This window comes from Nanorana parkeri, unplaced genomic scaffold (assembly GCF_000935625.1).
Source record: "Nanorana parkeri isolate BGI_ZX_2015 unplaced genomic scaffold, ASM93562v1 scaffold739, whole genome shotgun sequence".
Lineage (NCBI taxonomy): Eukaryota > Metazoa > Chordata > Amphibia > Anura > Dicroglossidae > Nanorana > Nanorana parkeri.
The window spans coordinates 1-16,733 of record NW_017307007.1 but is presented as its reverse complement, the minus strand read 5'-3'; the positions used below and the strand labels follow the sequence as shown (position 1 = coordinate 16,733).

Below are 16,733 nucleotides of genomic sequence, written 5' to 3'. Positions count from 1 at the left end.
AGGCCTCCAAGTTCAGTTAAAAAAGATGACAAAAAGTCTGACAAGCCAGAGAAGAAAGACAGCAAAGATGCCAAGAAAGATGGCAAAGAAAAGAGTGACGATGGCTCTCAAGATCCAGCAAAGAAGAGTGAAGAAAGGAAACGGCCAGGTGAAGGAGTTTGTCTCGCAGAGCAGACAATATTAAAGTATTTGGGTCCATTACTTTTTAAGGGCAACAATACAGTGAGTAAGGATAGGGAAAGTCCAATGTAATGTGAAAATGCCTGTCCCGTGGGCTCCAATGCACTGCTGGCTCTCCAAATATCAACTTCTTGCAATCTTTGCTCGTCTTAGGACAGGCATGTATCTGTTAGTGATGCTGCAAGAATTGCGTGATCTACCCTTTTGAACATCACTTTCTCTTCTATCTAATCCATTCAATCTTGATTGTGGACATCTCAACACATCATGCAGTTTGGAAATGGATACCTATTGCATTTGTTAAACAATTTCTTTGATTATAGTTTGAAAGTCTTTTCATATTATACATTAAGAAAAGGAAAGTACAAATCACTAAATACTTAATCCAAAGTTTTTTAAACTGATCCTCAGGCAAAATAAACAAAATCATTTCAATTTATTAATAACCATAAAGGGTTCACCCAGTTTCCATGCACCTTTGCAAATTCAACCTTTGCAAACTAAGATACCATGTAAGAGTAGCAGTAAAATCTTAACTTTGCTGCACACAACTTGTGCAGATCTGTGGGTGGGACCCTACAAAAGGGTGTGTGTGGGGCAGATACAAGACCAGTCAACCTGCACAAGGAGAGAACAGTGATTGGTCTTTATTAAAGGAAGCTCCTTCTCGGAGGCAGTTTCTGGCTGGGTTACTGTACAGGTCTGGAACAAATACACAAAGCTGCAGATATTCATGTAGGAAGACATGTCTGTGTTAAGACAATATTTGCTTATTCCAGCCAAGTAATGCTTTAATATATCTTTTGGAGCTAGCCAATTATGTTTTGTATAAGTTTTCTATTCTTTTTGTTGCTGTTGAAAGCATGTTCTTGAGTGTGTTTCGGCAGTTGGCCGCCGGCAGTATCTGCAGCTAAGCTAGTTCATTGATTTGATAAGTTAGAAGCTCCAAATTTCAAATAGTTTAACAAAAAGAGATCTGCATGTGGAGAAAACGTGACTGAGTCACAAATATTAGAATTCAACTAAAGGTTAATTTTTATAGTTTATGCAGGTATTTTATTCTGGTTACTATGCCATGCACAAATCTCAAAGTAAAGCCAAATCCTGCTTTGTGTCTCACATGCTTTCCCTCCTGAACACTGCAGCTCACAGTGGGAAGGGATTTAGCAGAGAGGTATTGCTACCAGTCCAGAAATCAGTGGGCATTACTGCAAATGGCACAAACGTTTGTGATTTAGTTTACAATTGATGGCTCCCTCACTGCTGTAAATTTCAGATTTGTATCTATCCTGCAGTACCATCAGGGGAGGTCCCAGTGTCATTCTTCAGCATGACCGTTATACCAAATGCACACCTAAAATCGTAAACTATTTTTCGCTTGAAGGACATAAAAACATTCAGATGGTAAAGTAATTGGCTTCCACATTGCCCTGTTCTCTAACAACTTCAAGCCAGTCTTGAGGTGCCCATACACCTTACGATTATCGTACGATAATCGTATGCGATCGACTTTTCGTACGACAATCGTAACGTGTGAATAGAGTGCCCGACCGATAGTACTGTACAATCGTACGACTTTTGACGGTCAAGCATGTTTGAAAACTTTGGTTGATCGTACGATGTTCGCATGGTTGGTGGCATTTCCGTCCGTCAAAAGTCGTACGATTAACACTGCGCATGCGCAAACGAAAATAATTGCGGTCCATTACCGCAAGTCGTCCAGGTGTTTTTTTCTAACTACCGCTGATTGAACCTTGCGATAATCGGGGCAGGATGGGGCCGTCGTACGAAAATCGTACGACGGTTCGATCATCGGACGAAAAGTTTCGTCCGATAATCGTAAGGTGTATGGGCACCTTTAGATTGCTTACAGAGACCGTAGGAATCAAGCCTGCTGTGTACCTGGCAGGTTTTGGAAGAGGCTTGGGACCAACCTATTTGAATACTACTTGCAAGTGTATAAAAGTGAATTGCTGTCCCGTGAAAGGCTAAAGGCGCCAAATATTGACTTAGTTTTCTTCCGGTTACTACACTTTGTAGGACGTACATGATTTATCGAAATTTCTGAACAGCATTTTGTTTGGGTTTTTTTTTTTTTTTTTGGGGTGCATGAAACCTTTCCATTGTACTGCAGATAGACCATCAAGTATACCACAGTCTGTTCTACCTAGTTTGACATGTCTGTGACATGGCATGTTTTCCATGATGGAAATATTTATACGGTGGGAGATCAGTTTGATGGGTTCCCTACAAGGGATTGATACAAGACTGGATTGCCTGCATCACTCTTGCAGGTCTCCAAGCTTCTAGCTTTGTGAAGGTGGAACTACAGGCAAACAACTAAATACAGTTTAAAAAACTACGTTTCTCTGTCGTCCATTGATTGACAGTTTGATAGGAGGAAAACCTGTGCGGCAATGTAACCTTGGTTTCTTGCTATCCAACTCAGTGGAATCAAAGAAAAGGGTTTTACTGTGAGTACAAATCCTATTTAGAGCCACCAGCCAGAGGATTTAAAGCACCTGTTTGGTTAAAGCAGTGCTTTAAATTTGGGTAATGGTATGCAAGATGTAAAACCGCTAATTAATGTTTCACTATGTAGTTTATCCATTCTTCTGGTGTCTGACATAAAGCAATAAATCCACATTACAAAAGTCCTTTTTTTTTTAAAAATGTTTTATTCTTTTAATTCACTTTACAGGTAAAAGTCCTGGACAGATGGTAGTAATAGATCAAACTAAAGGAGATCAAATGCATATGAGACCACCAATGAGACGAGGTCGTTTTGATAAGGTAAGCAATTATCACACTTCTGTATACCTTTTTATTAATAGCCCTGTATGGTCTTTTTTATTTTGTCCATATGAGGTTTTGATACCCTTATGTTCTTTAGCAAAGACCATTAATGTTGGAAATAGTGATTTTTTTTTTTTTTTTTATATTGTATCTGAACACAAATGCAACAATGTAATATATTGCAGCTTACCAATTTTTGGATGTAGTGGCTGCATTTGTTTTTCTGGTCTTTTTTTCCTTTATTATCGCCTAGAGATCAGGCCAGTAAGTCTGTTATTTTTATACTTCCTTTAACAGACCAAACTAGCCGACAAAATTGGCAAATAGAAAATTGAGACAAGCTATTTATTTATATAAAACATTTATCCTAAAAGGAAAACAGAAAACTGCTAGAACAGCTTAACAATTAGCTGCATTTTGGATTTAATTTGTAGGTCAAGTCCATCTAAATCTGCTAGTTCGTCTATAGTACTGTACTATGGACTGTACAGTACTATGGATCATGATTAACCTAATCATGTTATCAGGGGCGTAACTAGAAATCACAGGGCCCCATAGGAAAAGTATCGGTAATTGGTATCGGCAAGTACATGAGGGCCAGTACTTGGACTTGGACTTAAAGTGGCATCGGGACATCCCTAGCGTGGGGGCCGCTACTATATACGGTACCAGTGTTAATGTCTGCATATGTTACAAGCGGCAACTGCCACCCATTCAAATTAATGATTGGGAGACAGCTGCTGCATGTAAAGGCCTGCACACCGCATGTAATCATATGTGATCGGATTACATGCAGTTAGTAATCTGTCACTATCAGTGGTTACACAATTGTTTATCCAGGGATTCCCGGGTGATCTAGCGGTGATCATTATTAAGGTTTGGACTAGACCTTACTAATGATCCATCATTCGGCCGGAACTCAGAACTGGCAGAGCTTCGGCGGGAGCTGACAGGAGCAGCTCTGTGGTCTGTATCCGTAGGAGATGCAGACCGTGTAGCTGCTCCCGCAAGTCAGGCCCGTGACCGTGTGCCCGACTTGTCAGCTGGCTGCGGGCCACTTAGTACTGGCTCGCGGGCCAGAACTTTGAGACCGCTGGTCTAACACTATACTCTGCATAGGGTGACAATGCTACTGTCCATGGGTGGCTCCGTTACTCCTCCATGGACTGGAGCCACCCTAAGACAGGAAGTGTTACTCGCTGGAATATCCTGTGAAAAAAGAAAACAAATGCATCCACCACATTTAATTACTGGCAAGCTGCAATTTACTACATTGTTGGTTTTAGATTCACTTTCAAGACATACAATTGCCATTATTGGGGAAAGGGTACAGACTTGCTGCCTGGAAGCATAGTTTTTGTTTTGTTTTATCTGCAGGCCTTGCTATAGCAAAACATCTCCACTTTAGTAGACTATGTTGGGTGATCCAGACCACCAGCTGCCCACTCTTCAGACTGTCTTGGTCTATCTCCATATTACCTCAGCCGCACACCTAAGCACTTCTCTCTTGGGGCCTGTAATAAATACACTGCTCCTGCAGCCCCTGCTCAGTAGCTACATGTAGACTGAGGATTGAAACAGAATTAACTTCTTAAACCCAGCATAAGGTTGCCATGGCTCCTGACTTGAAGGACCGTTTTTAAAAAGTAAACCATTTATAAAATAACAATAATTCAAAAGATTGTGCAGAAAATCGTAAACTGAGAAGACAAATCTAAGAAAATCGGGATTGCCAACACTTTCTCCACAAAGCAATCTAGGTGGCCTGCTGTCCTGTAATGGACACCACAGGTAGCAATCTTTAAATAAACTGCATCCCCTGGCTCCCTTCAATCTAATTTTTCCAGGCTTTTGCCGTATCTCAGCCATAATGCTGCAGAGGGGTGTTACATTTTGCCAGCTTTTATGGTTAAAAAAGGAGAAAGCTGTTTCAGGCACCAGGACTGTTAGAATTGTACATCTCAGAACAGTTTAAAGAATATCTGTGTAATATCTGCTTTACACAGTGACTTCAGGCAGTTGGCTGCTACAATCCTGGAGAAGATTGCAACGTTTAACATTTTACTGGCTTGTTCTCCTGGTAATTCTGTGATCCACCTAGGTCTGGGGAAAACAATTTCTACAGGTTTAGTTCTTTATGTTACAGAGTAAAACTAAACCCATAAAGGCATTAATAACCAGTGTGCTGTAACATCACTGACCTCTGATAGTTCTGTTGTCAGTTTCTTTATCAATGTGTAGTAGATAAGGATGTAACTGCATAGCTCTTTGTTTTTTTATTTATTTACTTTATGCATGTTGTGTTTTGTCACATTTTAAATCCATTGTTACTCTTCTTTGCTTTTCAGACCAGGAATAGAGAGAGGTTTTTCCAGAACAAAATGAAGTTCCGGGACAAAAAAGACATCATGACATTTGAAAAAATGAAAGCACAAAAACTCCGAGAAAATGTTGAACGTCTGCAGCGATTACAGAGATATCACAGAGCTGTGGAACTGCGAAGTCATCTGGCCGTTCACAAACGGCCATGGACGTAAGGTAGTTAAGTTGTTCTTCGTACTGCAAGAGTAGAGGTTTAATCTGGCCTTTGCCTTTTTTCTGACCCATGTATTTTAATATGAACCTGAACTAAAGAAAAAAAAAAGATTTGCTATATCATTGTGAACATTTATAAATGCTGATTGTAGTAAGTTTTATTAAAGGCTCAGATGCCTAGCAAAGTATTGCTTAACCTTCTTTTTCCCCAAGCACTTGGTCATAATGTTTTCAAACAGCTGACTCCAACTCTCTCGGCTTCCCTGAACTTCCTATTTAGTACATGATCATAAGGGACAGAGCTGTCAATCTACCAGCTTGCAGGGTGGTGAAGGAAAAATGGGAATGGCTTTCCTTGCTTTGTTTGTGGAGACACAAGGGTGGCTCCCTAGGAACCTTTCAAGGGAAAGGTGTCACCCTAAAACAGGATATTAGAGCCAATGCTTACGTGTCAGCTGATTCTGCAGGAAACTTAAACATGTTTAAACCACAATAAGCTGCATCCATTGCAAGTGATTTAATCAGCATTTGAAATGGCTTCAAAAACGTTTGACTTTCATATCACTTTAAGCAGTACCCTAAAAAGTTACCATTTTCCAAGTCAATATTGAAATGTAAGCAGTTAAAGTCCAGTGTATACATCTTGAAATGCTAAAAGTTAACAAACTGAAAAATAATGTACATTTCAGCGTTATACAGAGAGGCCATTTTTCATGGAAGTAGTAATTCACAGTTCTGCAGCAATGTAAGCAATTAAGCCTTTGAAAGTTTATGGTAACGATTCCTGCAGGTGTCCAAACTTTTGTTTACTTACAAGCTCTTTCTATAAAAGGTGTGTTGGGATAGATTGTTAATACACATTATTAAGCAATTCTTGGACAGTTTTGTACTGCAGGTAGTAGTAGTATATTGCTCCCAAAGTGGCGATAAAAAGGCAATTAATTATAGAAGACATGCCTTTATAAACCTTAAAAGTGTAGCACTTTTCTGCAGAGAAATTGCAATAGAAAGCAAAGTTGTCAGTGAGTACAGTTTCCTACAACATCACAAGGCACATGGAAACTGATAGAGGTCTGGCAGACCCAAAGCCACAATAGAATCAGTCAACAGCTTGCGTGACAGGCGGCTCCCAGGGCAACAGCTTTAAGCACAGCCTAACACTGGTGGAAGTAAGCAAGTCTCTGTTTCAACTGTGAAGAGAAGACTTTGAGCTGCAGGTTTGACAGGTCAAGTAGCTGTATGTATACCATTGCTAAGATGGCTAATTAAGAAAGAGGCTAGTCTGGGCCATGAAGCACCGCCAGTGGACTCCTGAAGACTGGACGCTAGTCTTATGGACCGATGAATCAAAATTTGCGATCTTCAGTTCATTACGCAAGGCGCTTGTACGCCGTCGAGTAGGATGGTTTCTTGGTGTGTGACGTCAACTGTCAAACATGGAGGTGGAAGCGTGATGATCTGGGTGCAGAGTCTGCGACTTGCACAGAGTGAGTTGCACCCGGAACCTAAACTACTACCACAGCATTTTGCAGCGCCATCAATACCCTCTGGTTTACGCCTAGTTGGTCAAGTGTTCATCCTTTTAGCAAGAGAATGACCCAAAACATACCTCCAGGCTGTGTCAGAACTACCTTAGAAGAAAAGAACAAGATGGTAGGCTTCAACTCATGAAATGGCCAGCACAGTCTCCAGACTTAAACCCCATCAAGCTGGTTTGTGATGAACGGGACGGAAGTGTGAAAGCTAAACAACCTACAAGTGCAACACATCTGTGGGAACTTCTGCAACAGTGTTGGGAAGAACTTTTCGAACAATATTTGTTTTCCGTTGTAGAAAGAATGCCACGAGTGTGTTCAACTGTTATATCTGCTAAAGGTGGCTACTTTGATGAGTCAATCATTTAGATTACATTTTATTAAAGGAAACTATTTTTAGGATGACACCTTTTGTCTGTAACATCAAACATTAAATGTATACTTTTTTAAGACGCAGGGAAATGGCAGAGAGAGAGCGGCGGGAAAGGGAGCGTGTACGAATAATGCGTGAACGTGAAGAGCTTGACCACCTACAAAGGGAACGCGAAAGACTAGAAATAGAACGACAAAAGCTGGAACGTGAGCGAATGGAGCGTGAACGCCTGGAAAGAGAACGTATTCGAATTGAGCAGGTAAGTGCGTTTCCCCCCAGGATTTCATAGGTCTGAGACTTCTAGAAAGGCCTTTTTTTTTCTTCTCCATGATCAGAACATGTGGCCTAGCTTAACTTGTGAGAACATGTGGCCTGGCTTAACTTGGGAGAGCATGTGGCCTGGCTTAACTTGGGAGAGCATGTGGCCTGGCTTAACTTGGGAGAGCATGTGGCCTGGCTTAACTTGGGAGAGCATGTGGCCTGGCTTAACTTGGGAGAGCATGTGGCCTGGCTTAACTTGGGAGAGCATGTGGCCTGGCTTAACTTGGGAGAGCATGTGGCCTGGCTTAACTTGCCAAAACGAGGATTTGTCACAATGCACATATTTCTGTAGTGTCTGATGAGGAAGCTATGATTCCCAACCTCATGCACTACATGCTAGCCTAATACATTTAAACCCCTTCAGTCACTGTAGAAATGAAAGGCCTTATATTGTAGTAGCACATATACTGCCTACTATGGTTTAAAGCAAAATGTTCTTGACACATGGGGTTGCGATTGCCAATCCCCCTCTGTAGATTCTTGCCTGGCTTGTACACTGACAGCTATGTTTTTACTAAAGTTTGAATTGGTGACCTAGAACAAGTATGCATTTCTGTAAAGTTAAATATAGTTGTGTGCATGCTTGTTCCAAGTAAGGGACACAAAATATTAAAGCAAGAAGATATGCAGCCCTGATACTAGCGTTTTCTAAACTAGCAGTCTCCATGTTTTTGAGATTTTCTTTAAAGAAAACTGTCACTCAGGAACTGTCTGGCCTTCTATTGTTCATCTTGTGTTCTGGTTTAGAAATGTATGATTACTCACCTCAAACAGTTACGTTGATATAGAGTTCTGATTCCACTTGCTGCGTTATTTTCAGCATAGTTAGGTCTTGTTAAGGTTCAGAATTGAAGCCAGAGGATTAGCAGAGACTAGTGTTTTTCATGACGGGTGAACAATGATACCTCATGCTGATTACTAAGGCTTTGGATGCACATGCAATATTCTATCCTTAGTGGAAGAATTCTGTTAATCAGGTGTCTGATAAACTATTCTTTACATGCGCATGCTTACCAAACACTTGCTGCTGTGACGTGCCATGTGTATAAATTTAGAAGTTCTATGATTGTAGTGACCCCAATGTGATAGACATAAGACCTGCCATTAATGAATCTGCAGGTATTTGCATGTATCAGTTTGATGCAGGTCTCATAACAGAATGACTTCTACTATACAAGAGTTTACATACACCTTTTGTTTATGGTTGTCATTATAGTAGGCCCCATATTGTGCATGTGTAAGTAACTTAAATGCACAAACAATTATTTGAGAATGTTGGAGCTCTTTTTTAACACCTTTTCCTGCAGTGTTTGCCCCTTTTTTTTTCGTGTGTGTGCTTTTGAAATAATGCAACATTTTTTAACACCTTGTACTCTGCAGGAAAGGCGAAAAGAAGCTGAGCGCATTGCTCGTGAAAGGGAGGAACTGAGACGACAGCAAGAGCAACTTCGGTTTGAACAGGAGAAGAGAAACTCATTAAAACGGCCTCGTGATGTTGACCACAGGTATGTCAAAAAGCATGACAATGGGGTTATCAAATCGAGAATGCATGGGGCAAGGAAAGATGATCCATGGTTTAATCTGAAAATAACCACCCAGTGCAAAATAATCAAGCCCCCCCTCCCTCCTAATACACCTCTCATTGCAGTCTCTGTAGACAAGCACACTCAAAACCACGGTCAGTCTAGGTAGTATATACCTGGTGCAAAATGAAGCCGCGTGTTTATTTTTTGAGTGATGGACTTATTTTATATGATTCCTCTAGGAGAGATGATTCCTTTTGGAGTGAGAACAAGAAGATGGCAATGGATACAGACTCTCGCTTCAGCCAAGGATCTGACTACAACCGCCAGCAAAATAGGTTTAATGACTTTGACCATAGAGAGCGGGGTCGTTATCCAGAATCTTCTTCAGCATCATCTTTTGAAAGGTAACAATATATTGAAAAAGCATGACACTACCATAAGATGTACCCTTTAATGAAATATGTACAGGGTACTTTAGGTAAATGTGTTGCTTTATTGCAGTGTTTACTTTACAATTGATATTATTTTTTACATGTTTGTTCTTTGTCTTGCCTCTTTAAATATAGATATTTCTAGATTTTCCACTGTAGAGGTAACCAACCCTCTCTGCTTTAATGGTAGTTGTGATATCAGCCACATAGTTTTCAGCGGACCCCAGATGCATAGGCTTTTATTGTGGGCAATACCAGTAAAGCTTAGTGACACTAAACTCAGGAGTTTAAATCTTAAAAATGCATTTAAGTCCCTTAACTATTCAAAACAATGTATTTTGTGTATCACTCGGGTGGGGATCCTCAAATCATCTCTGAATTCATGCTGACACCGTCCTTCCTTCTGGAGGCTGCCTGCGTTTGTTCCCCATTGTCCCTGCGCGAGCTTGGACTGGTGACTACTTTACATCACACACAGGGACCATGGGGAACAAATGTACATTTTTGTTAATGGTTAAGGTATTTGAATGCATTTTTAAGATTTCACTCCTAAGTTTAGTGTCGATTTTAAACATTCACTGCAAAGCAGGAAGCAGAGCCTGCAGCTGTAACAAGCAAGTATGGCTGCCTGCGTGTATTTATGCAATTACTGAACCTAGAAACAATATTTTTAACATTTCTAACACTTTTCTATAAGATTTACACAAGTTAAGAAATCAAGAAAAAAAATAATCCAATAAGGCTGTACATTTAATTAGCTGAGTGACTAGGGAAAATATACCTAAACTCGCTGTGCAGCACATTTATGAAATAATTCCTAATGGTTATGGAGAAATGCTGGTTTTGGTGCCTTTTTTAGGGTTGGGTTTAGGTTAACAAAAGGCTTTTTTTTTTTTTTTTTTAAATACATTTTTATAACTAAATTGTGTACATTTTTGTTAATGGTTAAGGTATTTGAATGCATTTTTAAGATTTCACTCCTAAGTTTAGTGTCGATTTTAAACATTCACTGCAAAGCAGGAAGCAGAGCCTGCAGCTGTAACAAGCAAGTATGGCTGCCTGCGTGTATTTATGCAATTACTGAACCTAGAAACAATATTTTTAACATTTCTAACACTTTTCTATAAGATTTACACAAGTTAAGAAATCAAGAAAAAAAATAATCCAATAAGGCTGTACATTTAATTAGCTGAGTGACTAGGGAAAATATACCTAAACTCGCTGTGCAGCACATTTATGAAATAATTCCTAATGGTTATGGAGAAATGCTGGTTTTGGTGCCTTTTTTAGGGTTGGGTTTAGGTTAAAAAAAGGCTTTTTTTTTTTTTTTTTTAAATACATTTTTATAACTAAATTGATAATTTATTTGGCAGACGTGACCGATTTGTATCACCAGAAGGCAAAAAGGGTTTTAACAAAAACTTTGGTGATTCACGAAGAAATTATGCAGCACCACCTCCTCGAAATGAACCACGAGACACAGACAGGAGAGATCGGGATGAAAGACGACCTGTGGGAATGGAAAGAGCAGCAGGTAGTAGACCTGATGGCCAAAGCCATGAGCGAGGCAGAATGAACAATCCAGATATTCAGCATGCCCGCCACCCGAGAGACCCTCCAGGAAACCCACCACGTTCATCTAGTTGGAAGGAAGGGGCAATGCCCCCAGACAAGCGAGATACAAGGTACTTGTATTTTATTTATTTTTTTCAGCATTGCTGTAGATGTATTTCTCAATAGTTCCTCAGCAGTGGTTTAAAATGGACTGTACAGTGTCCACATAACTTGTTTTCCGCTTGAGGAGCACACTGAAACCTTTCAGATACTGTACCACACATTGTTTGAAAACTTGTATTTACCTTTAAGAAAGAACCAACTTTGATAAAGGAATATTCTGTCTTTCTAACAGGCCAGGCAGAGATGGCCCTGGCCATTCTTCCAGAGGTGGTCATGGCAGTCGCGGTGGTAAATCAGGCTACAGTGGAAGAGATGGTGACCGTCCAGTCATGGCAGGGGATCGTGGAAGTGGACAAGTAAGTTACTTTGGAATCCCTTAGGGACTTGGGGTCTCATGTGTGGAAAAGAGTAGCATTTTCCTACTTGCGTAGTCCTGTAGTTGATTTTTCCTTACAGTTTCAAATGTTAAGGTTGTCAGTGGCAGCCTACTTCTATTTTAGGACAGGTTTACTTGCCCAATTGGCAGCAAAACTTAGAGTTACGGTCCCAGAGCATGTTTTTAGATCATTAGTTAGAAGTCCTGCTATGTTTACTTATTGGAGGGCATTGACGCAAATTTTCTTTGGGATGGCAATACACGTTCCTTCCAAGGTCCAAATGTAAAATGCCCCTTGCCATTACAATGTTAACCTTGCAGCAGGAAAGCATAAAAAACTGTTCTTCAGACCCTCTCTCAAACGGAGGAGTTTTTCAGAGTTCTTGCCAAGTTACTGGACACTGCTAAACTTGGTCTGCATGGCTAAGCTTCCAGACTGCATTCATGCTCACAGATAGGGCTCAGCAGTTGCATCCTAGATACTTTGTTCAGAGGTTTCTTTTAAATACAAGTCTTTTTTAATTGGATTATCATATTGTTGCCAAATTTGTGCTTTGCCTGAAGCTGAGCTCTGTGCGAAATAGTGTTAAATATAAGTTAACTCATTCACTTAAAAATGATTGTTTGCAAGTTCTATTAGCTGAACATTGCCTTTATAGTAAAGCAAACATGTCACCCATTTTATACTTGCAAAAAGTAGTAGTTCTGCCTAAGAGCAGCTACCTCAAAGTGCCTTCCACACCTTTTATAACCAAAAACGTACCCGCTATCACTTCTTAAATAGTTTCACTTTGTTACAGATGCCTGAGTTCTGGCCTAAGCCCAGCCAAATGCCATTTCCCTGTCCATTGGCCATTGAAGCATTCTTATTTGATAGAGGGTTGGCCTATTGATAAGTTAAGTCTGGAAGTCGGGTCCTTGGAAACAAAGAAAGTAATTTGGCAACCACACAAGCGTTTCCATCCTAACATGCAAAGGCAGGAACCATGTGGTGTCTGTCCTCAGATGTGACTCTTAATACTACTATCTTTTAAATGTTAACCCCTTAGTGACGGCTTCAAAAAAATTTTTTGTTCCTGGGTACCGGAGCAATTTTGCCATTGTTGCAATGTGTGTGTTTAACCGTAATTGTAATCTTCCTCATTCATTGCACCTAGTCGTATATACTGTTTTTTTATGTGATAGCAGTCAAAGTAAAGTAAAAAAAAAAAAGTTTTTTAAAATAAATCTAATAACAAAAAATGTTAGTCCCCTGCCCACATGAGCACCCGCGTCGCCACGTAAACACGCGTCGGGTGCGCCTACGTATGAAAACGAGGAACGCGCTACACATGTTGGGTATCGCCGCGCACGCCAGAGTGAGAGCAATAATTCTAGGGCCAGTATTTTGGGGTATCTCTAAATTGATGACCTGTGGGGGCTTTTAAAGCGTCTTCTATTGACTTTTTGGGGTACTGCAGTTTTTCGCCGTTTCACGGACGCACGCAATTTGTAACCTATGCATGTTGGGTATCGTTTTACTCGTTGTAACCTCATCTTTTATATGTCATTTAAAAAATTGGTATTTTGTTGTGTTTTGGGGCATTAAATTAAATTTTTCACTAAATGTTGGTGTTTAATAAGGAGTTGCGCTAATATTGCGCAACATAAAAATTTGCAACTACCACCATTTTATTCTATAGGGTCTTGGCATTCAGAAAATATATAATGTTGGGGGGTTTTAAGTCATTTTCAGGCCTAAAATGTGGAATATAATATGGGTGCAAAAAATTTAAAAAAAGGCCTCAGTCATGAAGGGGTTAACTGCCAAAATGGGCTTTAATTTGATGTGACACATGCCGTTATAAGTTCCTATTTTTTATATTAAAAAAAACGAAACAATGCAAAAGTGAAATAAACATTTAACTTTTTTTTGGCAATAATAATGTGTATGTAATTAGTGTAGATAACAAAGTAAGTTTTAATATTTTTAATTGTCCTGATTTTATATGGTATATCATATGTCTGGGATTTCAGTTTATTTTGTGAGTTATAGGTCACAAAATACAAGGATTGAAAACAATTTTAGAATGTGGTAGCCGCCTCGGCACTATATTTTCTTTTAGTTTTCTTTATTCAATGTATTAACTTTTGACTTTTTTTTTTTAAACGTATTTTTTCATTTTATTTTTTGTTAAACTAGGGGACACTAAGGGGGTATATGTGTGCACCTAACCTGCTGTTGAGGGTCTGACTCAGACCCCGAGGGACCCAGCAACAGCAGCAATTTAATGAGTGCTGGTCCCTCCACGGATCAGTGCTCATTATACCGCATGACGGCATTATCACCGGCCGTTAATTAACTGGTCGTGAGGGTATAATCCCATGATTGGTCGTGAAGGGGTTAATGAACTTTTTATTATTGTGCAAAAAGTGAGAACAGTGGATAACAGTGTGGGAAGGGAGACTAATACAGTAATGATAGCATCCATTAAACAAAGGAATTCCCCCAAAACCCCAATTTATATATTTATTATGCCTGTCTTTGCATCACTTGAGAACATTTAAAGGACCTTTTCCATTACACCTTCCTTGCAAAAATACCCGCTGATATTGTGATGTCTGACTGGTACACTGAATGAGACTGGCTGCTTTCTGATAGCAGATGCAATTTTTTTCAAAGTAATAATATATGTTTGGTGCTTGTTTTAATAAAGCACTATAATGAAGGCAGACACATGGCCCCAGGAAGGGATAATACTGGTCCAAGAAAGGAATGGCATGGTCCCAACACACAAGGGAGTGGATATGACAACAGAAGAATGTCAGATGGTCGCAGTGGAGGCATGATGTCGTCACATTCTGGGTATGGCAGTTTCTTTATTTCCACTGATGCTTTTTTAGATGTCAGAAGAGTTTATTTCATCCTTATAGTTACTGTTTTAATAGTATCTGCACATTTAAGAAACAAAATGAGTACATGGTAACAAGAGGAGGGGTTAGGGTACACATCTGGACTTCATTAGTGATTCATGAAGTTTACTTGGTGGTTTAATTATGTCTCTGGTTGGGCAGATCTCTATTATGACGAGGAATAAAATATCTTCCTGCCTCAACCAGGTTTACTGGGCCAACCTTGACTTTTCTTTGACTCTGAAGTCCTTATCAAATATTTGACATTAAGATTGACCTTTTATAAATATACACATGCCTGCTGTCACTATAACTCCTTTTTAAAGGTTTTAGATTGCATGACGTTTGGTTAGTTTTTATAGGAAATCATAATGTGTACATGCAGCCTGAACCTAGCTTAGGTGGGTGCTAGCGGTAAGGGGACAACTAGAGAACGCGGGAAGAAAAAGTGAATTTAAGTCCCCCTGGGACTCATTATAAAAAGAATGAAGGTTTTATCACTTTATTGGCTCCTAAATTGCTCTGAAAAGTCAGATTTATTGTTTTGTGTACACAAACCACTAATTTTGCTGTCTTGTTCTTTTCTCCTCTAGTAATTCAGCCATCAACAGAGTTGTACCAATGTCGGGTGGGTCCATGCAGCGTGGAAGTGGCTCTGGATTCAAGCCGTTTAAGGGAGCACCCCAAAGGAGATACTAAGTCTTCGGCTGCCTGTATTTTGGAATAACTTATTCTTTTTCTTGTAAACCTTTCTAAATTTGACAAGGGTTTTCATATTTTGTTTTTTACCATTTTAATTCTTTGTTTTATGATGGACTTTTAATGGTATAGTGAAGTTGTTCCTTGGTCAAACAGTCCTGGGAAATAACTAATAACAGTATTTGGATCCAAATGTTAAGAATCTTTTTTTTTTTTTTTTGTTTTGTTCTAAAATAGCATGGACAGGCTTTACAGTGCAAATAAACCTTTGGCCAGCACATCTGACATTGTAATGCTTGGATGGATTCAAATACGTTCCAGAGCGGAGCTTGTACAAGTGTTTATAGCTTCTTTTATGTGGAGGGAATGCAAAGTCTCGGCACAATCTTTTCTCCTGCTCAAGGCTTCAAACAATGTAACACTTTTTTTGACTGAATAAAATGAGTGAATGTTTGCAAAAGTTGGTTGTGGATGTTGATGGACACAAAGCCACCTTTCTGCTACATGAGCCTGATTTGAAGAGCCCCATGATAAGTAATCCAAATATTTAGGAGTAAAGCGGTTTTGTCAGGTAACCATTCATAAGATGGAATGCAGCCTGAGTAAGTTATTTGAATAATAAAAAGAACTGGGCTTATATACTGGAGCAATATTTACTAATGTAGACATTTCTTTCCCTCAATCAGCTTTTGAAAATGGTCTGCGATGAAATAGATATTATCTGGTTACAGAGATTCTTTTTTAAGATGTAGTATAGTTTTTTTCCCCCTCCTTTACCTTTTTGCGCTTAAACACCTTTTAAGTCTCCAATACTGTAGAATATTTTTTGCACTTGTCTGGAATGTAAAGTTACACTGTGCTGTGATGTGAAACCTGGCCATGATTTGGTTTTTTTTCTCAATGTCTTGTACACTTTTAGGTGGTATAAAAATAAAGCTGGTTTATCAGTTTTACATGTAGTTTTGTTTAATTGTAAATATAGTGTTTTTGTGTTTATATAAATATTTTCCAAACAATCCAGATTTCTCACATTTTACAAAAAAACATGATGAAGACATTACATTAATTCCTTCTAAATCTCTATATTGTGCCTGTTATCCATGGCCCAGTCATCTCTGCACAGGACCGACCTAATCAATTTCACCCCATTAAAGTGAGTTACTCAAGTTATAATTACCTTTTTGTTATTAACTACCTTTTAATTTAACTTCATTAGTGTTTCCATTTCTTTATACTGTGATGATGTGATAAATTACAATTAAATATACCCAATTCCATCCTTGACACATACATATCTAAGTAGCTATAAGTGACCTAAAAGTGGTTAAAAAAAAGTATTATTAATCAAAATGTTTAACAATAAAACGGGGAAGGGAAGGTATATGCACAATA

General features: G+C 39.2%; 1 protein-coding gene across 3 annotated transcripts in view; it reads left to right on the top strand.

The window, feature by feature from the left end:
- SLTM (SAFB like transcription modulator) overlaps positions 1–15,748 on the top strand; it is a 65,970-nt gene extending 50,222 nt beyond the window's left edge. For 2 of the 3 annotated variants that reach the window (XM_018564235.1, XM_018564237.1), the window contains 10 exons: positions 3–148; positions 2,882–2,973; positions 5,325–5,479; positions 7,495–7,678; positions 9,121–9,245; positions 9,506–9,670; positions 11,071–11,382; positions 11,607–11,730; positions 14,447–14,595; positions 15,236–15,748. In XM_018564235.1, coding sequence (XP_018419737.1) covers positions 3–148; positions 2,882–2,973; positions 5,325–5,479; positions 7,495–7,678; positions 9,121–9,245; positions 9,506–9,670; positions 11,071–11,382; positions 11,607–11,730; positions 14,447–14,595; positions 15,236–15,341 — 1,558 coding nt within the window. In that variant the 3' untranslated portion in view covers positions 15,342–15,748. The remainder of the gene's footprint in view (positions 1–2; positions 149–2,881; positions 2,974–5,324; positions 5,480–7,494; positions 7,679–9,120; positions 9,246–9,505; positions 9,671–11,070; positions 11,383–11,606; positions 11,731–14,446; positions 14,596–15,235) is intronic. The other variant, XM_018564236.1, reaches the window with a different exon arrangement.
- The last annotated feature ends 985 nt before the right edge of the window (positions 15,749–16,733 follow it).